The 26451-nt window shown below is 40.3% G+C and overlaps 1 protein-coding gene across 1 annotated transcript; it reads right to left on the bottom strand.

Annotated features, from left to right (window-relative positions):
* Window positions 1-2123: 2123 nt before the first annotated feature.
* CUNH16orf46 (chromosome unknown C16orf46 homolog) lies at window positions 2124-25502 on the bottom strand. The gene is made up of 5 exons (XM_015496031.2): window positions 25260-25502; window positions 16604-16698; window positions 9712-9956; window positions 7000-7962; window positions 2124-2213 (listed from the first exon to the last, which is right to left on the bottom strand). The coding sequence occupies exons 3-5, from the start codon at window positions 9919-9921 to the stop codon at window positions 2139-2141; spliced, it is 1248 nt and encodes a 415-aa protein (XP_015351517.2). The 5' UTR covers window positions 9922-9956; window positions 16604-16698; window positions 25260-25502; the 3' UTR covers window positions 2124-2138.
* Window positions 25503-26451: the final 949 nt, after the last annotated feature.

Below are 26451 nucleotides of genomic sequence, written 5' to 3'. Positions count from 1 at the left end.
GAGAGAACGCTTACTATCTGGTACATTAAAGGGCCTTAAGTTAACTTTAGGGACGTAGGGATAGTACGTGCAGTTTCATTTTCCTTTTATCTCACAATGTGTATGTTTGTTGTCACCACAAGTATGCTGAAGTGTGCCATTAATTAGATCTGATGCTAGGAGAAGACAACATATACCCTTTCATACTCTCAACATCTAAATGACTCCAATTGTTAAGTGATGTGAGTTTTAATCGAGTTCCTTCAGGAAGATGCTGGCTGGTAAAATATTCATATGACCAAAGAAAATGACTTCACTTTTGTAATGGTTAAATCCAAGGGATTCTCTGTTGTTGGGATTGTATTATTAACAGATACACAATATATTTGTTTACACACTAAGACAGGTTGAAAGAACACATGGAGAAGGTCCATAGGTTCTCCAAACATTAACTAAAATGGGCTACATTTAAAAACAAGCATTTTTGGAAGGAGGAGAAGGTCAAATTGTATATAAATAAAAACAATGTCTATATAACACTTGAACTAGATTACCAGTATTCATTCAAAACTTTAGACAACCTAGGGAAAATACTATAACTGCCTTACTAATAAATAACAAAAACATCTGTAACTTTGTTCTAAAAACACAAATTTCATAAGTTTGCCTATGAGGAACTTAATGCCACGGCCCCCTCCGTAATTTTTGGTATTTTACTCTGAAGAAAGTTAATGTTACAGGATACTCAGCTGCAAAAATTAAAAAAAAAAGAACAACAAAATAATTAAAATACGTTGTATTTTTATCAGCAAAATAAAATATTTCTGAAATTGAAAAAAATTAAATTAGTGACTTGTTATTATCAAATACAAGAGTTGGGCTGGAGTTGTGGCTCAGTGGTAGAGCGTTTGCCTAGCATGTGTAAGGCCCTAGGTTTGATTCTCAGCACTGTATATAAATAATTAAAATAAAGGTCTATTGACAACTAAAAAAATATTAAGAGGAAAAAAATTTTAAAAGTACAAGTGTTACTCCTTACAGGAGTGAGCTTTGTAGCATAGCATGATATGTGTAATTGTCCTGAGTTTCACATTTTCTTATTTCTGCTTACAGCATTTTACTCTCTGCTTTTTGGTGATCCATTGCTTTTTCTATGTCCTGGGAGCAATATTTGGTTTTATGAGTGCGTCTCAAACATGTTGCTGCTTAGGAATGAATTTGAAATTGATCCCTCTACTACTTTATCTTCTTTTTTCTTGAGCTGCAATAAGAAATTTAGTGACTTCAGAAAATGCAGTGTCCACGCTAAAATAAAAATTTGGCAGAAGTCAGTGCATCTGAATTAACCTCTCACAAAAGGATATTTAACCATTAAAACTCTCCTCCGTAACTTAAAAAGCCTCCCAAGATCAAGAAACTTGAAAAGCCATCTAAACTCTTGGCAACCTGCTTTAACAATTATACCATCTTAGGTCATATCATGGAAATATTTTTTGTTTTATCTATATTTGAGAGTACTGTTAATGAATTGCAAGATACTGTTGATCCTTTTTTCTTTTGTACATTTTTTTAGTAAGATGTGATGTATTTAAAAAACATTTAAATCACTCTTCTGTAACAAGGTATGTGCAAGAAATGTGCAAGAAACAGTTTGCTAAATAGCTACCACAATGATAAGTATCTTTCTGATTTCCTATTTTCCTGAAATTTAAAGAAATCAGTCCTGAGGATTTGAAGAAATAGACAAAGAAATTAAGACAGATTCGTGGACCAAGTTCTATGTTAGATTCTAGTTCTTGTCAGAGCACATGTAGATTAAAACAAGTGAGATTACAAAAAGTTCTGCTTTCAAAGTCATAGGACAGTCACAACCTTCCTGCACTGCTAACGTGACACCAAGAGTTTTAAAAAGTGGAAAAACTGTTCCATTTAAGAGACTCAGGGGAGAAAGGTGGCTTTCATGTATTCTTATGAAGCATATACTTGCCAGTGGTTACCGAGGTGTATCACATGCTTCTTAATATTTACACCTGTTCAGCACAAGCAGTCACCATGGAAAAGAATCTGTTGCTTAAACATTAAAGGATTCTGAATAATAGCATTAAACTAAATATATTAATAGAATTATCTTGAAAACCTTGCCAAAACAATCGTGCACATCATCCTGAAGGAGGGAGGCAGGGAGGCCCACAGCCGCTCCTGAAGTGGGCTCTACTCTTTCTTGAGAGACTGTTCTGAGAGAAAAGCAGACATGTGGTTGCTTCTATCTAAAGACCTGGACAAGACCATCAGAAAGGACCAGAACACAAGAGAGGGCACCTGTGCCTTTGGGGATGAGATGAGCGCGGTGTTGCCCAGCGTCCCTTCCCATTTTGATCAAGGCTTCTGCTTGCTCTGTGAGTAAGGTCATCAGAGAAGCTGCAGAAAACAGTGTGTTCTAGAATTGCTGATTCCCTAAAGCAGTGGTTCTCTGCTAGGTGACTTGCCCTCAAGAGGCATTTGGTACTCTGGACATATTTCTGGTTGTCACAGCTGGGGTGCTACTGGCACCTAGTGGGTCAAGGCTGGGGACGCTGTTCCACATCTCTCAATGCACAGGACAGCCAACACAAAGAATGAACCAGCCCAAAATGATAATAGGGCCTAGGTTGAAAAGCCCTGCTCTTAAAGATGGCCAGTTGCTGGGGTGGGTGGAACTTGAAGCGTTCTATAAATGCAATTCAGTCCTCTAAGTTATGGTGCTCTTTAGAAAGTATGTGTTAATAGAGAAGGTTGAGATCAGTAGTATGTTTAAAAACCTCCTCAGGGATTTCACTATTTACAAATATTAAAATTCACTTAGTATTGTTTTTGTTTTTTCTCTCAAAGGCCAGGATTCACAACAAATCTGGGACAGAAAGAATTGTTCACCATTTTGAGTCTTTAATAAGGTTTGTGGGCAAGTCAACTGCACTAAAATGACCGAAAGAACCTCAGGTATTAATCCCCTCAAAGGGGCAAAAGCAGCAATGACCATTGACAGAGCCCGGGTGTAAAAAAAAAAAACCAAGCCTCCTAATAGTTCCCAGCTTTGGGCAGTTTAGCTTGTAATGAAGAGCTCAGCCTCTGGGTCTGCTCCTGGCTCATGGGTTGCCTGGCAGACAGGAGAGTGTTCAAGCATGGAACAAAGGATGGTCCTTGGCTACTATGGGTCAAAAAGCCCCATTTCTTCCTTCCCTGGCTTGCTTTCAGTAACCCTGAAGCTACAACCGCAAGGCGGCACTGAACATGAGCCCCAGATGTGCAGCCTGAAGTTGTGCTTGCTTGGCCAGTGGGGCCAAAGTGAGATGACCTGGGCTCTGTGGTCTCTCTGGGCCCTGAAACTTCTGAACTTGGAGGAAGAGATTGAAAGCAAATTTGATTCTGGGTTCAAATCATTGTATAGCATGGTCTTTGAAGTAATGATTTGAATAAGATATGATTTAAAAGTAGTGAAGGTCTTCTAAAGTAGTCAAAGGCTTGTCCAAATATAGCCAGGCCTTATTCTCATTTATAGTCTTCCCATTGTCTTTCAAGAGTGGCACCTCAAGCCAGGTGTGGTGGCCCACTCCTGTAATCCTAGAAACTTGTGAAGCTGAAGCAGGAAGATCGCAGTTCAACTCCAGCCTTTGTAACTTAGTGAAACTGTCTCAAAAAATAAAAAGGACTGGGGCTGTGGCTCCATATTAGGGACTGCTCCTGAGTTCAATCCCCAGCACACCCCCCCCCCCAAAAAAATAGTGATGCTCCACTGGGGCTGAAGCATAGGTAGCTCAGGGGTAGAACACTTGCCTAGCATTATGTGAGGTGCTGGGTTCCATCCCCAGAACTGCCAAAAAAAAGTCAACCTTGCCTCACCAGATCTCAGCAGCCACAGCTGGCCTCAACCCCCAGCTTGCCCATGAGTGACCTCAGGCTCTGTGGGAATCCTGTATGTGATGCTGCCAAAATTTCACTTGATGAGTTTGAAAGTTTCAAGAAATTTTTACTAATAACTAAAATTAACAGAACAAGGAATGACACACAAGCTGTGTTCTTGGTTTGGAGAGGACTAGAGGAACCAAACCTGAGAATGTCCCCTCAAGAGAGGCCACTGGCACCTGCATTATAACATTCTTCAGTCTTAAAACACGGAGTGTCCCCTAGAAATTTGGTCAGCGATGCAGATCCCAATGGGAAGGTGTGTTCTATTCAACATTTTGCCTTTATCTAGCTAGACAGCAAAGGACTAGTTTAGATGTCCTGAGCTAATCTGAACAAAAACTGGGCCAAGGCCTGGAGTGACTTCATCCCCAAAGAAACAAGATAAGCCTGGGCTGCAGAGAAGATTCTGAGGGGAAGTTATTAGGTTCTTGAATAACTTCCTGAGCCAAGAGACACCAAATGCAAAACATTCTTAATCTATTCACAAAGGAATCTTCTAGTCAATATTTTGTTAGACAAAATAATTATCTGTTCAGAAAGGATACCTCAAATCTTGTTGTTGTGGGCGGGTGCTGGAGATTGAATCCAGGGCCTCAAACATGTGAAGCATGCACTGTGCCAATGAGCCAGATAGATCCCTGTCCCTCAATAAATCATCAGTAGTTTTGAGCTTTTCCTTTGTTAAGACTGGCCCTCCTCTTAATTCTAAATTATTATATAGGACTCAGTGATAAAGCACATGCCTAGCATGCATGAGGCTCTGGGTTCAGTTCCTGACATCACACACAAAAAATGTACCTATACACACATTATACATATATATATCTACACATAAGTATAAATACATACACATACATAAACACATACACTCCATATCATGTTTTCATAAAAATCTACAATATTTTTGGCACTGGGAATTGAGCCCCAGGGCACTCTACCACTGAGCTACATGCCCAGCCCTTTTTATTTTTTTATTTCGAAACAGGGTCTCACAAAGTTACCCAGGCTGGCCCCAAACTTGAGATCCTCCTGCCTCAGCCTCCTAAGTCACTGGGATTACAAGTGTATGCCACTGCACCCAAATCTGTAGAATTATCTGAATGGAAAACTTTTTCCTAAAATTACAAAACCCCACTGTAACCTAGATTAGTGTTTTAAAACTGCCTTAAGATCTCAAATCCCAGCAACTCAGGAGGCTGAGACAGGAGGATTGCAAATTCAAAGCCAGCCTCAGCAACTCAGGAAGTCCCTGAGCAACTTAGCAAGACCCTGTCTCAAAATAAATAAAATGGGGATGCAGCTCAGTGGTTAAGTGTCCCTAGGGTCAATCCCTAGTACCATTTAAAAAAAAATTTTTTTCAAAAGGTAAGTACACTAGGCTGAGCAGGTAAGGCCTCTGGACCCTCACTCCTGCTGGGGGTCACCATCTCCTATCACACGATTCCGACAGTTCTACATATTGAGCTTATTGACTAATCTACTGCTTTAGAAAGGGGATTCTACAGTCACTGACTTAGAGGAGCAGATGCCAGAGCCACAAGGCCTAATACCCCACTGTCCAGAAACATGGGGAACGGGTCTCTTCAGGGGGACACAACCAAGCCTATGAGGAAGTGCAAATGACCTTCTAAGCATTTCTGGTGTCTCTTAAAAATCAACACAACAAAGCACATCAGGCTAACAGTCAACACGTTGCAAATGTTTACAAATACAATCATACACTGTTCACTCCATTCTTTAGGAGATGGAAAGTCCAGAATCCAGGCACAACCTGCCTTAAGCAAGTCAAGCTAGGTAATTCCAAAGGAGCTTCATGGTTATTCACATAAAAAATGGTTAGACCATTTGTCTACATAACATCACTTGTCATTAAAAATAAAACTTATTGATAATGTTTTATTTATATACAATCTCAAGAAATATGCACTGGGGTAAAATAAGAAAGCAAAGGCAGGATGGGGGAAAAGTAACAGTTTATTCCCTACATGTCTAGGGTTGAGGGTTCCCAAGCATCAGATGCAAGGTAAGGGAGGAGGAAGCAGGTCAGGGATGACAATGACTTTCTTTTTAAATGGATAATTATTCTTAAACCTGCTCCTCAGACTGGATTTTGTACAATTCCGGCCAAAACATGATGCAAGGATATGATACCTTGGACACCAGGATCGTCACATGGACACAGGCTGAAATTTCCTATGAAAACAGAGCTTCAGATCTTTGTTACAAAAGAAAATGAGTGGAGAAGATAATGCTAATTGAAGTTAGCCAACCCCCAAAAAACAAATGCCAAATGTTTTCTCTGATATAAGAGGGCTGATTCATAGTAGGGTAGGGAGTAGGAGAGCATGGAGGAATGGACGAACTCTAGATAGGGCAGAGGGGAAGGAAGGGGGCAGGGGATTAGCAAGGATGGTGGAATGTGATGGACATCATTATCCAAAGTACATGCATGAAGACACGAATTGGTGTCAACATACTTTATATACAACCAGAGATATGAAAAATTGTGCTGTATATAATAAGAACTGTAATGCATTCTACCTTCATTTATTTTTTTAAAAATCAATTTAAAAAAAAGAAAATGAGGCAGTAGACAGATACTGACTGCTTATTCAAAAGATCAGAAAGCAATTTAATCTGAGCCAACCCAGGATAACTTAGCTTAAGGCACTGGGGTGGGACAGAACGAGTCCCTGCCAAATAGCTCTTGGGCTGGCACAGGGACAGTAGAGGGAGGCGCTTTGAATTGTCCACCTTCCCCATGGCTTCCACTGGGCACAGAGAGGTAAAGTAGGTAGAGGTGGGGGCTGGTACTGCCAATTTTCATTTTATAAATGGATTAACAGCATAAGTAGGTAACATGGGATTTTAGAGAATAAATCCAAACACGTTCAATTTCCTCTGGTTCTGCTACAAAAAGAAAAAAAGGGATGGCAATAGAAGAGGAGAAAGAATATGAGGGGAGGAGGAGATAGAGAGACAGACAAATGAATTTCAAGCAGTGATTATTTTAAGGACTTCTATTGTGACAAGTCAGAGGAATCTGTGAGTGGAAATGGGGATAACAACTCTGCTCACTGTGAGGGACGGCAAGAGGTGTCTTGGGAACATTTCGGTCTCCAGCATTCGGGGTCGGTTTTCCTGCCTGGCCCCTGGAAGAACATGCTTTTGGGTGTTTCTGGGTGGTCTCAGCTCCTTGGCTCTGAATTTGGCTTTGTAGCTTTGCACTTCCTGTTTCTGCAAAAGCTGCAGGGTTGCAAGGTAGTGAACTGGGCTGGGGTTGGAAGGGCCCAGCGGGCTCTCCTCAGGTAGGAAAGGCCAATGCAGGCAGCACTGCTCAATATCAGCCAGCGGGGATGTCCAGAGCACTGGGGAAGGGAAAGGTGGCGTGTCGTGGACCTTCAGCTTGGCCACCTCAAGGGGTCTTTTCTCATCTTTCCCATCCACTGTTTTCAATCCATGTGCACAAGCCACACACTCATCCTTCTCCACACTCGGCACCTTGTCTTCCAGCTGCCAAGTCACGCTCTTACTCTTCTTACCCAGAATTTCCAAGCCGCTTGAGGGTGAAGGTTTTAGGGGAGGCAGAACTAGTAGGGCCTTGGAAGTCAAGGAGTCAGAGATGGAAAGCCCTCTGTTGGCACCTCCACTTAGATTCCCAGTGGCCTTGCCACTATTAGTCTCGAGGGTTGCCCAGTCTTCCACGCACCATATAAACTCCTTGATTTGCAGGCTTTTTTTTTCTCCATGAACATAGGAGGGAAAGCAAATTTTGTTAACCTCCCTGGACGTGGTGGTAGGACATTGACAGGACCCCTGACTCTGGAGAGTACTGCTCCTATTCTTCTCAAGGCCCCCCTCAGCCACAGCCCCTGCTTCCAATTTCCCGGTCTCTGTGGGAGGGCTGGCTTCCAGACTCCCTTGGGCAAGGCTGATGCAGAATAAGCAGCTGCTATTGGCACTTTCTCCTACCCTCGCCTTTTTTAGTTTCTTCCTTGGCCACATGCAGGCAGTTGGAGAAACCTTTCCCCAGCCTTTGACCTGCAAATAAACCAGCATGTTACTTCTCAAGCCAAATTACCCAACAAAGATGCCCCAATTTTAGCCACATCCCCGTTTTGGCAGTCTTATTTGAACCAATTTACCATTGAGCTACATTCTCAGCCCTTTTTATGTTTTTATTTTGAGACAGGGTCTCACTCAATTGCATAGGACCTCATTAAATTGCTGAAATTGATCTTGAACTTGCAATCCTCCTGCCTTGTCACTGGGATTACAGGTATTTCACCATGCCCAGCCCAATTTTATCTTAAAACTGACTCACCTCTAAAAAAAAAAATCTTTCACTACCTATTTTGGCCTCACACTGAGCAATAATATTTATAATAGTATATGTTAATTCTAAATGCTAGCAATAGTATCTTTTAATACTAAAACAGTAGGCCATAATATTTGTAAATGGACACTTTGATAAGCAGACTATTTCTTTTCAGGTGTACATTAAATTCAGTACTAGTAGGATCCAAGTTTGAGGTTGGCCTCAGCAACTTAGCAAGACCCTGTCTCAAAATACTAATAAAAGGACTGGGGATGTACTCTGTGATAAAGCACCTCTTGGTTCAATTCCCAGTAATGATTTAAAAAAAAGAACTAATAAATAAACTGTTCATTTTTATTCCACTTCCAAGCATTTCTTACACTGGCAGTGTGTTTCCTAAATGTGAAGAAACACTGTTCCCTGGATAAGCTGGGAGGATAGTAACAAGCAGAGGCCCATCCTGGGTGCACAAGAGCCCTGTGAGCCTACCTGTGCCCAAACCTCTAGTCCCCTGGCTAACCTAGCTAGAGAGATCTCTGTTAAAATAGGGGTACCACTATAAACCCAGTGACTCAGGAGGCTAAGGCAGGAGGATTCAAAGCTCAGCCTGGGCTACTGAGCAAGAACCTTAAGCAATGTAGTGGGATGCTGTCTTAAAAATAAGAAAAAGCCTGGGGCTAGGGTTGTGGCTCAGTAGTAGAGCATTTCCCTAGCATGTGTGAGGTACTGTGTTCAATTTTCAGCACCACATATAAATAAATTTAAAAAATAAAGATCCACTGACAACTAAACAATATTTAAAAAAAATAAGAAAGGCTGAGGATGCAGTCAGTGGTAAAGTGCCACTGGGTTCAATCCCCAGTATCAAAAAAATAAAAAAAGAAAGTGGGGTTTGCCAGGTAAAAAAATACAACCATATTTGCAATATACTTAATGCTAAATAAATTAAATGCTGTTTCTCTGAATTTCTCTGAAATTTCCTGAGTGTCCTGAATTTCTAGTTACTAAACCTGGCAACCTCACATTTAACCTTGGATTTGACCAGTCTCCTTTCAGTTTTAACTTTAGGATTCCACTCTTGATTCTAAGAACACATGAAGAACAAACACACAGGGTTCTACATAGAACCACAAGCACAGGCCCTCCAGGTCTCTTGGGGAGCTTAGCACAGTAGTGAGCAACAAGCCTGCCTTGCCCAATGACTGGCTGATGACTTCTGGCACATTATTTCACTTTTGGGGTATAGCTACTAAGAAGTTAATGAACAAATGTACTAGGAGCACTAAGTCCTGAGCTGGCCACATACTAAGTGGCCACAGACACCAAAGTGGCACTGCTCTTGTCACGAGTGATTCTGCCTCTGTTCCAAGACTCCACAGTTCATCCACTGCACGTGCTGTGGGAACAGTCACCACTTTGGGGAAATGGCCTGCATGGAATACTGACATGACCCAGCGCAAGACAACACTCACAGCTTCTTCCCAGCCAGTGCCCATAACCAACTTGGTGGCTCTTTCGTCGTCTTCAAGCGTAATATCACTGATGTTGAGAAGAGAACACACATAATTCTTTTCACTCTTTCCATCTGGACAAGTGAAGGTTAGTTCAGTTTCTTCTGTGCTTTGAATTTCATTATTTTCATTATTTTCTAAATGAGTCTCACTTTCCTGACAGAGATCCATTACTGGGACGGTTGATAATAGTTTTTAACATCTTCCTGCAATTTGAAAATGCAGATTGCACTTAGTTTTCAATATTCATTTTTAAAGCAATTCAGTAACTCGGGTGAAATATCTTTTAGGTATTCAGGAAAAGTCTAAGGACAAATATTATAAAATCATCCATTGCCAACTACTGACATTATGAAAGATAAAACTAATTTTAATTAAATACTAATGAATGTAATTAAAGCTAAAGTTAGGAATGAAGAAAAGATGGCAGGAAAACCTTAGTACTAGCTGTCTCTTGTGATGGGGCAAAGAGTACATTACGATACATAGGTTCCAGCATCCTGATACTCCGCTCCACGCTGGTCCAAACAGTACTGTGCTGACTCTGAGAGAAGAGTATGATATGTGATTATCTACTCCTACCTGCCACCTCCTCCCTTTCCCCACATACCTCGATACTGGCTTGGGCATCCCTAAGCTTCTGAGGAAGCTGGCAAAGCAGTGTTCATTAAGTTCATTCCCCTTCCCAAACTTCTACCCATATGTCCCCACTCTACTAGTGCTAGTGAAGGAAAGAAGAAAGAAAGGCAAAACAAGTGTTGGAAAGGATATACAGAAATCAGGACCTTCATGCATTGCTGGTCGGGATGAAAAATTGTTTTTGAAAATGTTCAGAAAACAGTTTGACAACCCCTTACTAAGTGAAGCGAGATTATTATGAAACCCAACAATAGCTCAATGGTAAAGTTTATCCCACATGTGCAAGGCCCTGGGCTCAATCCCTAGCACTGAAGTTCTGACACATGCCACATGCTACAATATGGATGAACCTTGAAAACATCATGCTGAGTGAAAGAAGACAAATTCAAAAGGCTACATGTTGCATGAATCCAGTGATATAAATTATCCAGGATTAGATAAATTCAAAGACAAAAAGATGAAGGTTGCTAGGGGAATGAGAAGCGGAGAAATTGGAAGTCAAGGGGCTTCTTTTTGGAGTCATAAAAATGTTCTAGAATTAGACAATGATGAGAGTTGCACAAGACTGAGTTACCAAAAACTACCTGTAAATGACGCCTTTTTAAAATTTTTTCAATCAAAATGTATTACAGGGGTGGGAGTGCAGTTCAGTGGTAGAACACTTCCTTACCATGCGCAAGGCCTTGGGTTCAATTCCCAGCAAAACACACACACACATACACACACACACACACACACACACACATCTGACAAAATGAATTACAGAATTTTTTTCACAGACTGACAGGACAAAGATATTCTCTTTGTTCTGCTAGTCACAAAAGAAAAAATGTATAGTCCTAGGAGCTGCTTATGTCATTTTAGTACATAAGGGACCAAATGGACTATCAGAGGAATCAGCCCGAGTAAGGCCGAAATGCAGAAGGAGAATAAAGAACTGGAAAGAAATCAAGCCAGCTGTGGCTTCTTCTTCTAAAGAAAGAAACATCTACTGAACCAACCTTCCAGAAGGTAACAACTAAGACAATGAACAAAATAAAGAAAATAATCCCAAAGACACTAGAGAGTATGAAAAAGCAGGAGGACTCTGGAGGGGGTCTAGACTTGGAAAAAGGAAATGGGCTGAGTTCGTTTCATGTTTTCTGCAGGTTTTTGTCTGAAGATAGGCATTGTCTTGAAGAACCAAGGGACAGGGTTCAGGAAAACTAAAGCAAATGGAAAGGGAAGTGAGGGAAATTCTAGAAGGGAGAGAAATGTCCCTTCTAGAGTAGGGTATCTTTAAATTCTATGCAGAAATTCTGCTCAAAGCTCTGGCTGAGCCCTGAACTATATATACATGCACGGGTCAGATTCCAAGCAGCCCAGATAAGAACTGAACAGAAATTTCTGTTGATACCCTCCTGCAATATAAATGGAGTATACAGTTTAGGTCCAGCCAAAATAACTGCCAGATTTTTAAAAATTAATATTTCAGAGAAATATTATAAAATCCAGAGTTGCTACAGTGTATGCCCAAGACTTAGTCTAAAACAACAGGACACAGAGAGAAACAAAATGTGACTTCCCCTGAGATGACCCAGTTGTGGAAATTAGCAGACAGGATTGAGTGTATGGGAGCACACAGGCTGTTGGGGTTGGACACAGGGTCTGGCATGTGCTATTCATGTGCTTTTTCACTGAGCTAGCAGACAGGCTTTTAAAACAGTTACTGTGACTGTTTTCAAGGACATAAATGAAAATATATTCAAATTGGAAATGTAGTAGAGAAATGGAAACCATTTATTAAAAATAAAAACACAAAGCCCAGGTATAGTTGCTCATGCCTATAATCCCAGCAACTCGGAGGCCAAGGCAGGAGTATCACAAATTTGTGGTCAGCCTCAACAACTGAACAAGACTCTCAGCAACTTAGTAAGACCCTTTCTCAAATTTTTTAAAAATGAAAAAGGCAGGAGATGTAGTTCAGTGGTAAAGCAAAGCACCCCTGGTTCAACCACAATACTGGAAAAAAGAAAGGGGAAAGGGGAGGAAAGGAAAGAAGAAAAGAAAATGAAAACACCAAATTTTAAAAATATAAAATTCAAAGAAAAATTAATAGCACATTATTAATGACAACCCTAAACATGACAGGAGTCAATAGAAATCACGTAATGTGAAAAACACAAAGAGAAAGAGTTATAAAATAAACAGAGAGCCAGGTGCAGTGGCTGGTTCTTAGGAGGTTCAAGCAGGAGGATCCGAAGTTCAAGGCCAGCCTGGGCAACTTAGTGTCTCAAAGTAAGAAGTAAAGAGTTAGGGATGTGACTCAGTGGTAAAGTGCCCCTGAATTAAAAAAAAAAAAAAAAAAAAAAGTTTAAAATACATATAAATTGTATTTTAAGAGAACAGGGCAGAAATACTTTCTGAAAACATAACTTATGGCTGAAATTTTCCAAATATGTTAAAAGCTATTACAGACATATGTTCCATGGATCCAAGAAGGATAAATACAAAGAAAACCATACCTAGCCACATGAGAGTCAAATTTCTGAAAAACCAAAGATAAAAAAATCCCCAAAATAGAGAAAAATTTCACATCACATACACGAAATAATAATACATGACTTCTAACTTCTCATCAAAAACAACAGAAGCCACAGAGAGTGGAATGACTTCATTAAAATGCCAACTGTCATGTATAACTAATTAAAACAAATTTTAAAAATTAAAAAAAAGTTTTAAAAATGGCAAAAGAAAATAAACAGGTCACACAAAACTCATAACCAGTGAAAATACCCTAAAGAATGAAGATACTGTCAGAAGCTGGGGCTGTGGCTCAGTGGTAGAACACAGGCCTAGCATATGTGAAGCACTGGATTTGACCCCCAGCACCACAGAAAAATAAAATAAAGGTGAAAAAAAAAGTCTAAAAGAAAAAAGAATGAAGGGAATATCAGGCGCAGTAGCACACAACTAGTAATCTCAACTATTCAAGAGGCTGAGGCAGGAGGATTCCAAGTTTGAGATCAACCTGGGCAACTTGGCAAAACCCTACCTCAAAATAAAAATTTAAAAAAGGGCTGAGATTACTCCTGGGTTCAATCCCCCATGCCTCTAGTGGAGGTTAAAAAAAAAGAGGAGGCAAAATACACATTTCTGGATAAACAAAAAACAGAGAATTAGTTTCAAGAAGCAAACTTACACTATAAGAAATGCTAACGGAAGCTCATTAGGCTGAACAGAATTGTAATATTATGTGAAATTCTTGAAGGAATAAAGAAAGACAGAAATCACAAATACATGGGAAAACACAGAAGGCTCTTTTTCCTCTTAATTTCTTCAAAATACATTTGACTATTTAAGTCAAAATTTAAAACTTTCTATTATAGGATTTATGATGTAAACAGCTATAATTCATAAAACAAAGGATGGTAGTGGGAAACAAATACAATTTCAAGGATTTTATATGTTGCAATAAAGTTGCACAATACTAATTCTAAGCAGAATAAAAAATAAAGATGTATATTATAATCCCTAGAGCAGTGGTTATGAACTGAGATCGATGTGGTCCCTTAGGGGACATGTGGTAATATTTGGAGACACTGTAGTTGTCACAAGTGGGGCCATCTAATAGGCAGCAGCCAGCAAATACTGCTAAACATCCTAGAGTGCATAAGGCAGGCACCCACGATGTCAACAACACTGAGACTGCGGTGACGATGACAGGAAAGATACTATCCTTAGTGGACATTTTTCCAGGTTGGAAAATGAGACTTGGCATTGATAATCTAATCAAATGGTTAGGGAAAGTTTTGATCCTGACTGGAGCAGAATCTGGTGTCACATAGCCTAATAGTTCCAATCCTATTTGCTAGCTGGGTGATCATGAACAAGATACTTTTCTGGATCTGTCTGGCCATCTATAAAAAGGGAATGGTCACAGCACCCTCCCTCAGACAGGGGGGCCCTTTTGGGACTAATGAGCAGTGAAAATTAAGTCAAAAATCCATGCAGAGACCATCAATGGTCTAGCCTGAGTGCTGCAGAGCAGCCAGCATCTTCCCAGGGAAGTGTTTATGAGGAGACCAATGGCCCTGGGGATTCACACCTTGCTTTCTCTTACCCAAACATGATTCCTGCCCAAAACCCACTTTTTTCATTTTCTGTTGAGATAGAGATCACTACTTATTACAACAAATCTGTTTAATTACTATGTGGCTTTTTCATATAGGCTTAAAGTGGCATATTAATGGTAATAAAGTTCTGTTTACCTTTGGAAGGGCAAGTATCTTTGGACAATATACTCATTTCCAATATGATATAAAGGGAAATGAACATAATGTAAAAGGAAAAAATGCTGTAAGTGACTAAAAGCTAAAAGCATGTATTTATAAATAGAAAGATGATTAAATAAGACAGATTGTGCTAACCAGCTGGATCCATTCACATTTCAAAGTTTCACTTCAGACACTGCCGGCCCCAAGAAGCTTCTACAAGCACACTCATACCTTGTTCTGTTCCAAATTAGAAACGCATGTGTACCAAGGAACCTCTATAGACTAATGAACATAGACTTAACAAGTGTACAGTTCGAAAGAAAATGTCCTCTCAGTGGTTGAAAGCAAGGTGTAAGTCCCCAGTGATATGTCTTAAAAGCAAAGTCATTTATTAAATAGTGAAATAAGTTTAAACTTGAGGTTAATGTAGAAAAGGCACAGATGCTGTTTAGGAGAGATTAAGTACGGTTAGGATATACAGATCAATAAGAAGAATGTTCTGTGCTTGGATTATCTTCACTGACAAGGTGCTTACTACTTAGCCTGTTCCAATGACAAATTTCTCTAATTTATTGGTTCTCAAACTAGCGGGGGTTTTGTTTTTCATTTTGTTTTATTTTGTTGTGTTTTGGTAGTGGAGATTGAACCCACAGGTTCTTTACCATTGAAATACATCACAAGTCCTTATTTTGAGACACGGTCTTGCTAAATTGCCAAGACTGGCCTCAAACTTGCAATCCTCCTGCTTCGGCCTCCCAAGTAGCTGGGATAACAATGCACTCAACTTGGCTATACTTTGGAATCACAGGGAGCTTTATTTAAAAAAAAATGATTTTAAGACCTTAGCCAAAGACTGATTGTAATTGGTCTTGGTGGAGCATAGATACTAGGTTTGTTGTTGTTGTTGTTTGAAACCGAGTCTCCCTATGTTGCCCAGGATGGCCTCAAACTCCTGGGTTCAAGTTAGACTCTCAAGTAGCTTAGATGCATGCCACCACATCTGGCTAGATGATGGGATTTTTAAAAATAACCTACATGATTCTGAAGACCAACAAAGTTAATCAGGCATGGTGGCACATGCCTGTAATCTCAGCTACTCAGGAAGCTGAGGCAGGAGAATCCTAAGTTTGAGTCTAGTCTAAGCAACTTAGCAAGACTATCTCAAAATAAAATAAAAAGTGCAGCAGATATAGCTCAGAGATAAAATGCTCCTAGGTTTGATCCCCAGTAGTAGTAGTAGTAGTAGTAGTAGTAGTAGTAGTAATAAAATAAGTTGGAGAATGGCTGCTTGGGTAGAAAATTTTTCCTTAACCTGAACCAACACTGGTTCCCAGGCCCCATCAACATCTTCCACCCAGTGGTCCTTTGTCGCGACCCCTCGCCAGCAAGGGAAAACACGACACAGGATTCTTCTTTCAGCAGTTTATTCAGGCCTTGATTCAAGTATCATCTTCTAGCGACCCCCCGCCGAGCGCCCAAGCACAGCCTAATAAAGCCTCCCGCATACCAATCTTAAGCTGCCACGTGGACCTTTCTCATAGGATGGGAAGGGATTGCGTGCCAATTCTCCATATTAGGAGTTGTTTGTCACAGGCCACAGTGGAAGCCGGCGCCATCTTCTAATGGCGGCCACGGTCTAATTAGAACGGCTCACCACAGTCCTTGGTCTGATGCCTCTGAAAATGCCTGCACCAGAATCACAAAGTGGCCTATCAGCACAAAAGGGTTAGGAGTACTCAATCCAGAGACTGCCCACTGTCTCAACATCACAGTAGCCCTATTAAATGGTTCCATGCACCTGCTCTTCTCTCATCCTGGTAACCATCTCCAACTCCTTCAACTACTTCTCATATGTCAAGTGAAAAATCTGAGGAACTATACATAGACAAAGGAAGAACATTATGTTCATTTCCCTTTATATCATATTGGAAATAAGTAGAATGTCCAAAGATACTTACCTGATCAGCTATACGATATCAGGTAAGCCCCTATTCTGCAGCAGAAATTGGTCCCCAGTAGGGTACCAGAAGAGAAGTTAGTCACGTTCTATTACCTAGTAGCAAAAGAAATTTAACAATAAAATTTATAGCTCTTACTATATACCAGGAATGGTTAGGAGCACTTTATATATTTGTTATAAATACTGTTATAATAAGCACTTTGCTCATTTAATGGAGAATCATAAGGACCTATATTGACTTTTTTGACATCAGAAAACATAGTAGTGTTTGTCAAAAGGTCAGATTTCTGCACACCAGATCATTGGATGCTACTTCAGACAATCAAGGTATTACACAACTAGAAAACAGTATCAGTAGGGCTGGAGTTGTGACTCAACGGTAAAGTGTTCACCTAGCACATGTGAGGCCCTGAGTTTAATCCTCAGCAACACATAAAAATAAATAAATAAATAAAGGTATTGTGTCCAATTACAACTAAAAAATAAATATAAAAAAGAAAACAGTATCAGTGGTTTTAATTTTTTAAAAATTCAGTTTGTGTACATAATAGTCTTAATTTCAGTTTTCCTCCTATAAATGTACCATCAAGTTTTATTCCAGGTTCTTGTCTTCTATCACAAGTTAACAGATAACAAATAGAAATGTACAAAAAGCATAGACTGACTAAAAGAATAGATCTGCAATTTCTTACTAATTGTATACCATTTTATTTTTATGTTGGATGCAGAATTCTAAATTGATATAATATTTTCTGATAGTAAAATTGTACCTAATTAACAGATTTCAAGGAAAACAAGAGCTCATGCCATGCTACTTCTTGGCTTCCACTGATTCAGTTTGAGAATGACTAGTAAAAAGCATACATCAAAGTCCATCAACTGTTTTATATCACATCGAGAAAACTCAAACATCACAGTAAAAGTGGTTCCTGGGGAAAAGTATCTGCAGAACTCTAGGATCTGAGCACACATAGAAAGGCACGCATGTAGGCTAGAAGGTATTAAACTCCATCACACAAGCTACGTAAGGGACTAGACCCACAAGTACAGAGAAAGTGCTGACTGAGCTCCAGGCTCTGGACTTCATGTCCAAAGATAAACTGATCAAAGAACTTAAGATATATGGAAATGAAATAGAGAAGGTGAATAACAGTCTAAGAAAAATAGCCTGTGGAAATTCACCATGATCCAGAAAATAGTCTTCTAGAAGCATTTAAACACAGAAACAGAAAGAAAATGATCAGCCAGAGAACTCTAAAAATGTCTTATTAGCATAAGCCAGATGAGGTAGGTGGTTATGCTCTGAGAGGGAATGATGAAACAAAAGTGTCATGAATTCTCCTTATGTGGATGAGTATGAGGACATGAGATTTAACTGTACTACTCTATTCTTATGTGTGAGATTTTCCATAGTAAAAAAAAAAAAAAGTTAAGCCATTGTTATCAGAGTGGTTCAAGAAATGAAACATGGAATAATGGTAGAAGCCAGGGTACAATGAATTTTGACCTTAAGCAAACTGAAATAAAGGTGTCAAAGGAGAGAGAACACGGTTTGTAGAATTTTAAGTTGGAGTAAAGACCATGAACAAAGACTTACTGGAAAAGAACAGGTGTACACCTAGTCAGATAATAGTGTTTAAGAAGGGAAGTTAACTCCATGAATAATTCCAATTATTCTTAAGTCAGAGTCCACAAGGTCTTCTCAATGAATATACTGAACTGCCAAGGAAACAGCTGGAAATACAGACACTACCATCTGGATCTTTGACACTATGTTAAGATCACTTAGTTTGTAAATGAACCGAAAGGTACAGACTCTTTATGAATGCCTCTTTCTTTTACATCTAGCAAAAATGTTAAAACCACAATTTTAACACCATAGTCAATCTATAACTTAAGGTACAAAGTGTCTTGCTTCTCAAATGAGCAAAGACTTCTATCAGCTACCAGTCAATAGTAGAGGCACATCAACAGGACACACCTTCTCCCATATATCATATAAAAGTTAAAACCGGAGGGGGGAGGAAAAATCAACATAAACTAAAATAGTGAACGTATCTACCATTTACAAATAAATGATGCTGCCCAAAGAAAAATCACTGCAAAAAGGAGACCACTGAACCAAGAACACAAGTTCCAGAAAGGCTAGTAGCTAAAGAGAAGAAACAAGCAGGAAGGGAGTATGTTATGTAGCACAGAGAAGGCCTTTGCTTTTTTCTGTATAATTTGTATTGTTTTGATAAAGAAGGCAATATGATGGTTACTTTACCATGTTAATGAAACCGAAGTTAGAAATGGATCTATAAAATAAATTCAAGTTTTGTTTGCTTATTTTCTTTTTTATTTCTTTGTTTGCCCTAGATATGACTTGAGCAGACAGGTCCTTTTTGAAAAAGGTGGCCCTGGCAGCCTTACCAGAGCATTACTCAATCTGGCATGGTTACCAGCTCTTGGCCTCAGCTATCTAGTTCTAGTCAAGATAGCTGAGGATATGCTGTAATAACAAGCAGCTCTAATTCTTTTACAATGGTTAAAAAAAAAAAAAGCACAAGTTTATTTCTAACTCATGCTATATGTCCACTGTGTAATGTCCAGGACTCAGCTCCACCTTGTCCTCGTTCTGGAGGAGGGAGCTTCCATCACTGGAAAACATGGCCAGCCATGATGGGGGAATGTGATGGCATACATGAGAAGGCACAAAGGCTTAGATGTTTCTTCCAGGAAGGAACTCATGATGTTAGTTCACATGTCATTAGCTGGAACAAAGCACAGGGCACTGCCTAACTTTATAGAGAAGCAGAGATGATATACTTCCTCTTCCATCTCCCAAAAGTGAAAAAAGCCAGATCTTGGTGACTAGTACTACTATCATCAGCGGTGACAAAGAAGATGACCTATGTGTACTGTGAATATCACTACCTACAATTTGGACTTTTATTACCCTTAAAATAGGTTCCAGAGTCTCTGGGAAAGGGAAGTACTAGATACTGGGACAATAAGACTATGTGCTTAGAACATTATAAGGCTGTTCTTGAAAATTTTTTCATACTCTATATGAAAATACAATGACTCATAAATAGATCAAAATTTTTATTTTTTAAAAATATTTTTTAGTTGTAAATGGTTCTTTTATTTATTTATATGTGGTGATGAGGATCGAACCCAGGGCCTCACACATGCCTGGCAAGTGCTCTACCACTGAGCCACAACTCCAGCCCCTAGATCAAAATTTTTAAAGAAAAACATTTTGAAATATTCGAAGAGAATAAAAAGTGGAGCAAGCAATCACATTACCCAGGTCTAAGAATTACCAAAAAGTGATAAAAACAGTACCATGGCATTGATAAAGGAAGAGACACAAAGATCAATGGGCCAGAATATGGAGTCCAGAAACACAAAAATGGTTACTTGGTTTTTTACAAAAGCCCAAAAAATAATTACACAATTACATACAGAGAGGATACCCTTTTCAACTAATGTGTTGCAATAATTGACCACCCATAAGCAAAAATAACACTAATTCAAAATGGATCAAAAATATAAGTATAAGAAAACTACATAGCTTCTAGAAGAAAATTTTCATGACCCTCTGTGATAGGCTAAGTGTGCTTAGAACATGACCCCAAAAGCATGATCCATAAAAGAAAAAGAACAATATATATTGGTCCTCATCAAAATTAAGAACTTTTGTTCTGCTGTAGGTTCTGTTAAGAGAATGAAAAGGGCTGGAGTCGTAGCTCAGTGGTGGAGCACTTGCCTAGCCATGTGAGGCACTGGGTTCAATCCTTAGCACCACACAAAAATAAATAAATAAAAATATTGTGCCCAACTACCACTAAAAATACTCAAAAAAAAAGAGAGAATGAAAAAAAAAAACAAGTTGCAGATTGGGAAAATTTATTTAACAATCACTTATTTGACAAAGGCCTTCTATCCAGAATATGTAAAGAACTCTGCAAACAATGGAGGGGAAATACAAATTAAAATTTAAAAATTAATTTTCCAAGTAAAAAATGGACAAAATACTTTAACAGACACTTCACCAAAAAGGATATTAAGCAAGGTAAATAAGTACATGAAAAGACAGTATTTTCTTAGTCATTAAGAAAATACAAATTAAAACTACTACATTAAGATGGCTAAAATACCACCTACAGCAACCAGAATTCTCATAAAATGCTGGGGGGGATGCAAAATGGCATAGCCTCTCCAGAAAACCATTCGGCAACTTCTTATAAAAGAAGACAGACTTTCATGATACTACAGAATTCCTATTCCTGTTTTTCCATTCTAGAGAAGTGTGCTCATACAAAAATCTGTACACGAGTATTCCAAAAACCCCATCCATAATCATTCTAAACTGGAAAAAACTCAAATGTACCTGAGTGAGTCAAGAGGCAAAGGAATTGTAGTGGTCCATGTAATGGACCACCACTCAGCAATAAGAAGAAACAGACTCTTTATATGTGTAAAACATTCATCAACCTCAAAGATAGTAAGGTGAGCAAAAGAAGCCAGTCCCAAAAAGTTATGCTGTATGCTGTATAGTATATAGGAGTGCACATTCCATTCCTATGTCATTCTCTAAAAAAAAAATAACTATAGTGATGGTATTGAGATTGGTGTTTATACAAGTTAAAATTCATAAGACCTCTGCAACAAGAATATCACTTTTACTATATGATGATTTTTAAAATAAAAAATGGAAACCCATAATGAGAGTAACAGCATATTTAACACATTGGTAAAGGTTAAAAATATATTAGCAAGTGTAGACAGTTGCCAATAGGAAAGGCATACTTTGGAAACAGTTTGAGTTAAAGATGAAAATTTACATTTGGGGCTAGGGGTGCAGCTTAATGGTAAAGAGCTTACCTAGCAAGTACAATGCCCTGCATTCAACTTCCAGCACCACGAAACAACCAAATAAATAAATACTAATTCCTGAGAGCTCTTTATAAACTATGAAGTGCATATAAATACAACACATTATCCTTACATAACTGTTATGTTTATCTGGGAATCTGAGACCTCAAACTGGAAGTGTAAATTTTTATTAGCTGGGGCCCTTAGATGTAGACACCGAATCCTCACTGGTCTTTAATAAGAAGAGAAAAATTATCAAAGGTTACTAGGTGGCTCCAGGGAAGGAGCGTGTCACACAGTGAGAACTATGAAGCTGTAAGTTTGTTAACAATGCCCAACTACATCACTCAATACAATTAAGTCAGGGATTCAGCTCTCAGAAGACACTTGGAATGGAACCCAACACTCTGCCACCTCCAGCCCTAAGGCATCAAGTGCATCTGCTGTCATCAGAATAGAATTTTCTTTCACTCCACTGCAAAAGACCACTTCTTGTTATTCGTTTGTCACTGCATGTATTGTGAGGATCTAACTGGTGTAAACCAAGTCACATGCTGGAATCCTGGCTCACAAGCGTGAGGGCTGTGAGTGTCCTGTTCTACCTTGAGGTGCATACTCATAATGCGGTAATTTCGCCAAAATGTAGGAGGTGCCTTCAGAGATGCTGGGCTGCTGCAAGACCAGGCACTCAGCTGAGTCTCATTTCTTAGGAAGCTACACTGAAAAAGGTAAGCTCGAGGAAAGGAAGGACAACCAACACTTAACAAGTGCCTAACACCATCACCACAGAATTTCTAGATACTATGATTCAAATTGAGAGATTAGGAAAACAGGGTTTACATGAATGTAGGCAGCATGTAAGAGCTGAGAGCAGTCCCTGGCTGACAATGAGGAATTAAGTGGGAAACTCAGTTCTACAACTGCAAGACACTGAATTCAGTCAACAGTCTGTCTATGAAGTGGATTCTTCTGCAGGACCTCCAGTTAAGTACCTAGGCTGGCTGACACTTGACTTCAGCCTTGAAAGATCCTAAACAGAGAACGTGGCAAAAACAGAAAACTAATACAATAATAATTCAGCTTAATTATTTCTGCTTAAGTACTACTTAGAGCTCATTACTTTACAAGTATCTTTTTTCATTCCACTAACAATTTCAAGTTAAGAATAATCTTAAAACATCTGCAAGTCTGCAAATTTTGCCCTTTGGTTCTGGGTATTCTTCCCAAATAACAGTCCTGAAAATATCTGAAGTAAGCTATCATTTCTGCAGACACACATCTCAAATTCCTCAACATCTTAAAGATGCACAATTGTGTATCAATATCTTTCTTAAAATGTAGTGCCTGAAAATGAGGGTAATACTTCAAATATGGTCTGACTAGAAGCACTTATTTTGAAACCTAACTCCCTTTGATCTGAAATCTACACCTATTAATTAAATATTACTAAATACCAGTTAAAAACACACCCAAAAAAAACCAAAAAATAAAGATAGCTAGATTTTTTAAAGCTATATATTTGCCACAGTGTCACACACCTATAATCCCGAGGCTGAGGCAATAGGATCTCAAGTTTGAGGCCAGCCTCAACAACTTTAGATCCTGTTTCAAAATTTAAAAGCAAGAATAAAAAAGGCTGGGGATATAGCTCAATGGCAAAGCACTCTGGGTTCAATTCCTTGGACCACCACCACCACCAAAAATAAATAAATAAATAAATAGCTATATCCCAATCTCTTTTTATACTGATGATTAAACCCAGGGGCACTTAAATCCTCAGCAACATCCCCCCACACCTTTTTTTTTTTTTTTTTTTGAGACAAGTTCTCACCAAGTTGCTAGAGCCTCACTAAGTTGCTGGGGCTGGCCTTGAATTTGTGATACTCTTGCCTCAGCCACCTGAGACTCTAGGATTACAGGCCTGCACCACCAGGCCCATCTATATCCGAATCTTGATTAACACTAAGAGTGAGGTCAACTACAACTTCAAGATTTTTTTCCCATAAAAGGTTTACAGTCCCAGTCTTCGCTCTATATTCATGCTTTTGTTTTCTCTCCTTCTCTTTCCCTCTCTCTTTCCTTCCTTTTTTCTAGCTAGATATAGACCTCCAAATATATCAGATTTTTATAAAATTTCCCCTTCTTTGTTTTGGACCATCAACTAATCTGCTTAGATAATTTAGAATCTAACTCTGAGACCCTTGAATTTGTACATTCCTTTCTGCTTTAAACTCCTTTAATTTGACCAGCATACCTGCTGTATCTTTTTCATCTACATCACTGATAAAAATGTTGAATAAGAAAGAAGGATAACGCCCTGTGGATCCCTTCCACTTGAGCATTTACTAATTACTAAACCAGCTACAAATTCACCTCACGATTGCCTGGCCTACACTTCTAAATATCATCTACAGGATTTTAGATCCATTAATTTAGGTAATTCTAACTTAAAAAAACTTTACCAAGAGTTGTAGGAGTGTTTCTTTATATTAATCTTTTAATTTTCTTATATTTATTGTCTATATAAAGAATGAAGAATAGATTAAGAATTATCAATGCCAAACAACCAGTGGCTACCTATAGTTTCGTGTTGAGAAGGATCTTGAAACCTGACCATTGCAGGAAAAAAGTTGTGTGATTGATTAATGATGACTGCACAAAATAAATGAGTGGTAGCGAACATGCCATATTTTACCTTTGTCAATATAGTCAGATTACAATGCCTTACCTTACATTCCTGCACCTGGTTGACACATTCCTAATCTATTAATAGTGGGAAAAAATGTTGAAGAGCAAAGAGAAGCCAAAACCCAGGGTATTTAAGTGAAAAGCAGTCTGTAATTCCTCAAACTCCCTACCACCTTGCCCCAACTCCTCACTGGCTCTACACTCATTGCTTCTAGACCTCATTTTCTTAGAAGCTACAAGTTTGAAGGAACCTTGAATCTACCATCAAAATTTCAGCCAGGGGAAGTCTAATTTCTGTCAGTCCGTATGATGAATGAATAAATATATGAATATAAATACTGTTAGCCAGGATAGAAATTAAGTTTAATACAGGGCTCTGCTTCATGCATATGAACCGATTAAAAAGGCCTGGGCATCCCGTTCTGGTAAGAGATTCTACAGAAAAATGCCAATGGGACTCCTGTCTAACTTACAAATAGTTTTGGAACACAGGAGTTGGGCCTCTGCCCCCAAAGTCCTACACATGCACCTCCCAGTTTGCACAATATCTTCCCGTGTAAATTAACTGTGCCTATGCTTATCATATGCCTACGAGGCACAGATGCCGGGATTAATCCTAGACTCCTTCCTAGGAGCGGGGTCTTTGCAACCATCCTCCAGATCTGACCTTTACTACTCCAACTCCTCCGCCTTTTCGACTCACATCTTTAATTCACTAAGTGCCTAGCACGGGACTAACACGGTGAAGCGACGTGCGTCTCCAGAGCTCTCCCACTGCACAGGGGAAAGCACAAGCCAAGACACACGGCCCACGTAGGACCTGACCCGTCAGCTCCCAGCCGGCTGCCGATCCTCACAGCGCCCGCAGACCCCATTCTCCGCACAGAACCTCCTCCTCCCAGGCCGGCCCGCCTCCTCATCGAGCCCCGCCCCTTCCTCAGCAGCGCCTACCGTGCCACTAGACGACCGTCCTTCCTTCACAGGGGCCGGGCTTACGGCACTAGCTCCTCCCTGGACCCCGCCCAGGGCTCCGCCCTCCGCGGGCTCCTCCTACTGCCCGGCCCCTTCTCCTGCGCCGGTCCAGTCCCAGGCCGCAGTACCTCTCTTCTGCTTCCCTGCTTGAGGGTCGCTTCCTTGCGAACGGGGCAGGGCCTCTCTCCGCTGCCCGTGGAAGGGTCCGGGGCCTTGCCCCTGGGTCGGGGACGCGGCCGCTCACACCTTCATTAGGGGGTAGGCAGGATGGAAGGCCCCGGAGCGGCTAGTCCCGGCCGGCGGGCTAGAGCGACACAGTTTATTGCCACCCGGCCGTTGTCCTGGGTTACGGCCGCGCTGGGGGCGGGCCCACTGCTAGTCGCAGCGGAAGTGACGTAAAACAAAGCCGGGAGCGTGAGGCTTGCGTGCTCCCGACAGGCTCTGCGCGGCCGCGCGCCTCCCGACTTGTGGAAGGTCCCTGGTTTCCGCGGCGGTAGCCCAGTGGGCTGTGCCAGGTAACCTGCGGCGGTGACTGACAGCCGGATGTGGGACCGGCTTCCGGTCAAAAACCCACGCGGCCACTGCTCCGGCAGAGAGCTTGTCAACCACTATCGCCGACATTGAGCCGACTATCCGTGTCTTCCGTTTGGGAGATGCGGGGCAGCCAGACGCTTTGCCACCTGTCCCTTCTGGGCGACTCTGCCCCTGCCCTTCGGAGAACCTGTGCCTGGGTGATGCAGGCCCATGGGAGGTTTTTTTTGTTTTGTTTGTTTGTTTGTTTGTTTTCCTCGACTAAAGCAGTACCAACTGACACTTAACTTCTGGTGACGTGGGCATATAAATGGAAGAAGAGCCACCCTTGAGTGCTTACTCGGCAGTTGGTTGACGACGTTGCAGACCGCCCCTCCGCTGCCCACCTGTGGCATTGGTGCTTTGGAGCTCTCGAGGGTGCACCCAGGGGCGGGAACCTCTACCTGGAGTCAGGCTTTGAGCGGTGGGCCGGCGCTCCTGGAGTCTTGAGTCCAAGGCCCCTCAGCTTTACGGCTCCGAAAGTGAATGTTCCTGCCGTGGGGAACATTAGGGTCTAAGTCCTCTTTACCACTGAGATTAAAGGCGTTTGGAAAGATAGCCAGGTATTACTGCTTTTGTACAGAATATACAGCAGTATTTTTAAGCTTTGCTTAAAAATTTGTTTTTAGTTGTAGATGGACATAATACCTTTATTTACCTATTTCTATGTGGTGCTGAGGATGGAACCCAGTGCCTCACACGTGCTAGACAAGGACTCTACCACTGAGCCACAGCCGCAACCTACAGCAT

The sequence above is a fragment of the Marmota marmota genome, unplaced genomic scaffold (genome assembly GCF_001458135.2).
Source record: "Marmota marmota marmota unplaced genomic scaffold, marMar, whole genome shotgun sequence".
In the NCBI taxonomy this organism is placed as follows: domain Eukaryota; kingdom Metazoa; phylum Chordata; class Mammalia; order Rodentia; family Sciuridae; genus Marmota; species Marmota marmota.
The sequence above is the reverse complement of the archived record's forward strand: the minus strand, read 5'-3'. Positions and strand labels throughout refer to the sequence as shown.

Bases quoted from the DNA above. Each gene is read 5' to 3' on its own strand.
- CUNH16orf46 (XM_015496031.2), bottom strand. From the start codon at position 9,921: ATGGATCTCTGTCAGGAAAGTGAGACTCATTTAGAAAATAATGAAAAT. The intron at 7,963-9,711 runs GTGAGTGTTGTC...GTTTATTTGCAG, and splicing joins GCACTGGCTGGGAAGAAGCT to GTCAAAGGCTGGGGAAAGGT. The intron at 2,214-6,999 runs GTGAGCAGAGTT...CTTTTCTCTCAG, and splicing joins ACCTCTTGCCGTCCCTCACA to AACAGTCTCTCAAGAAAGAG.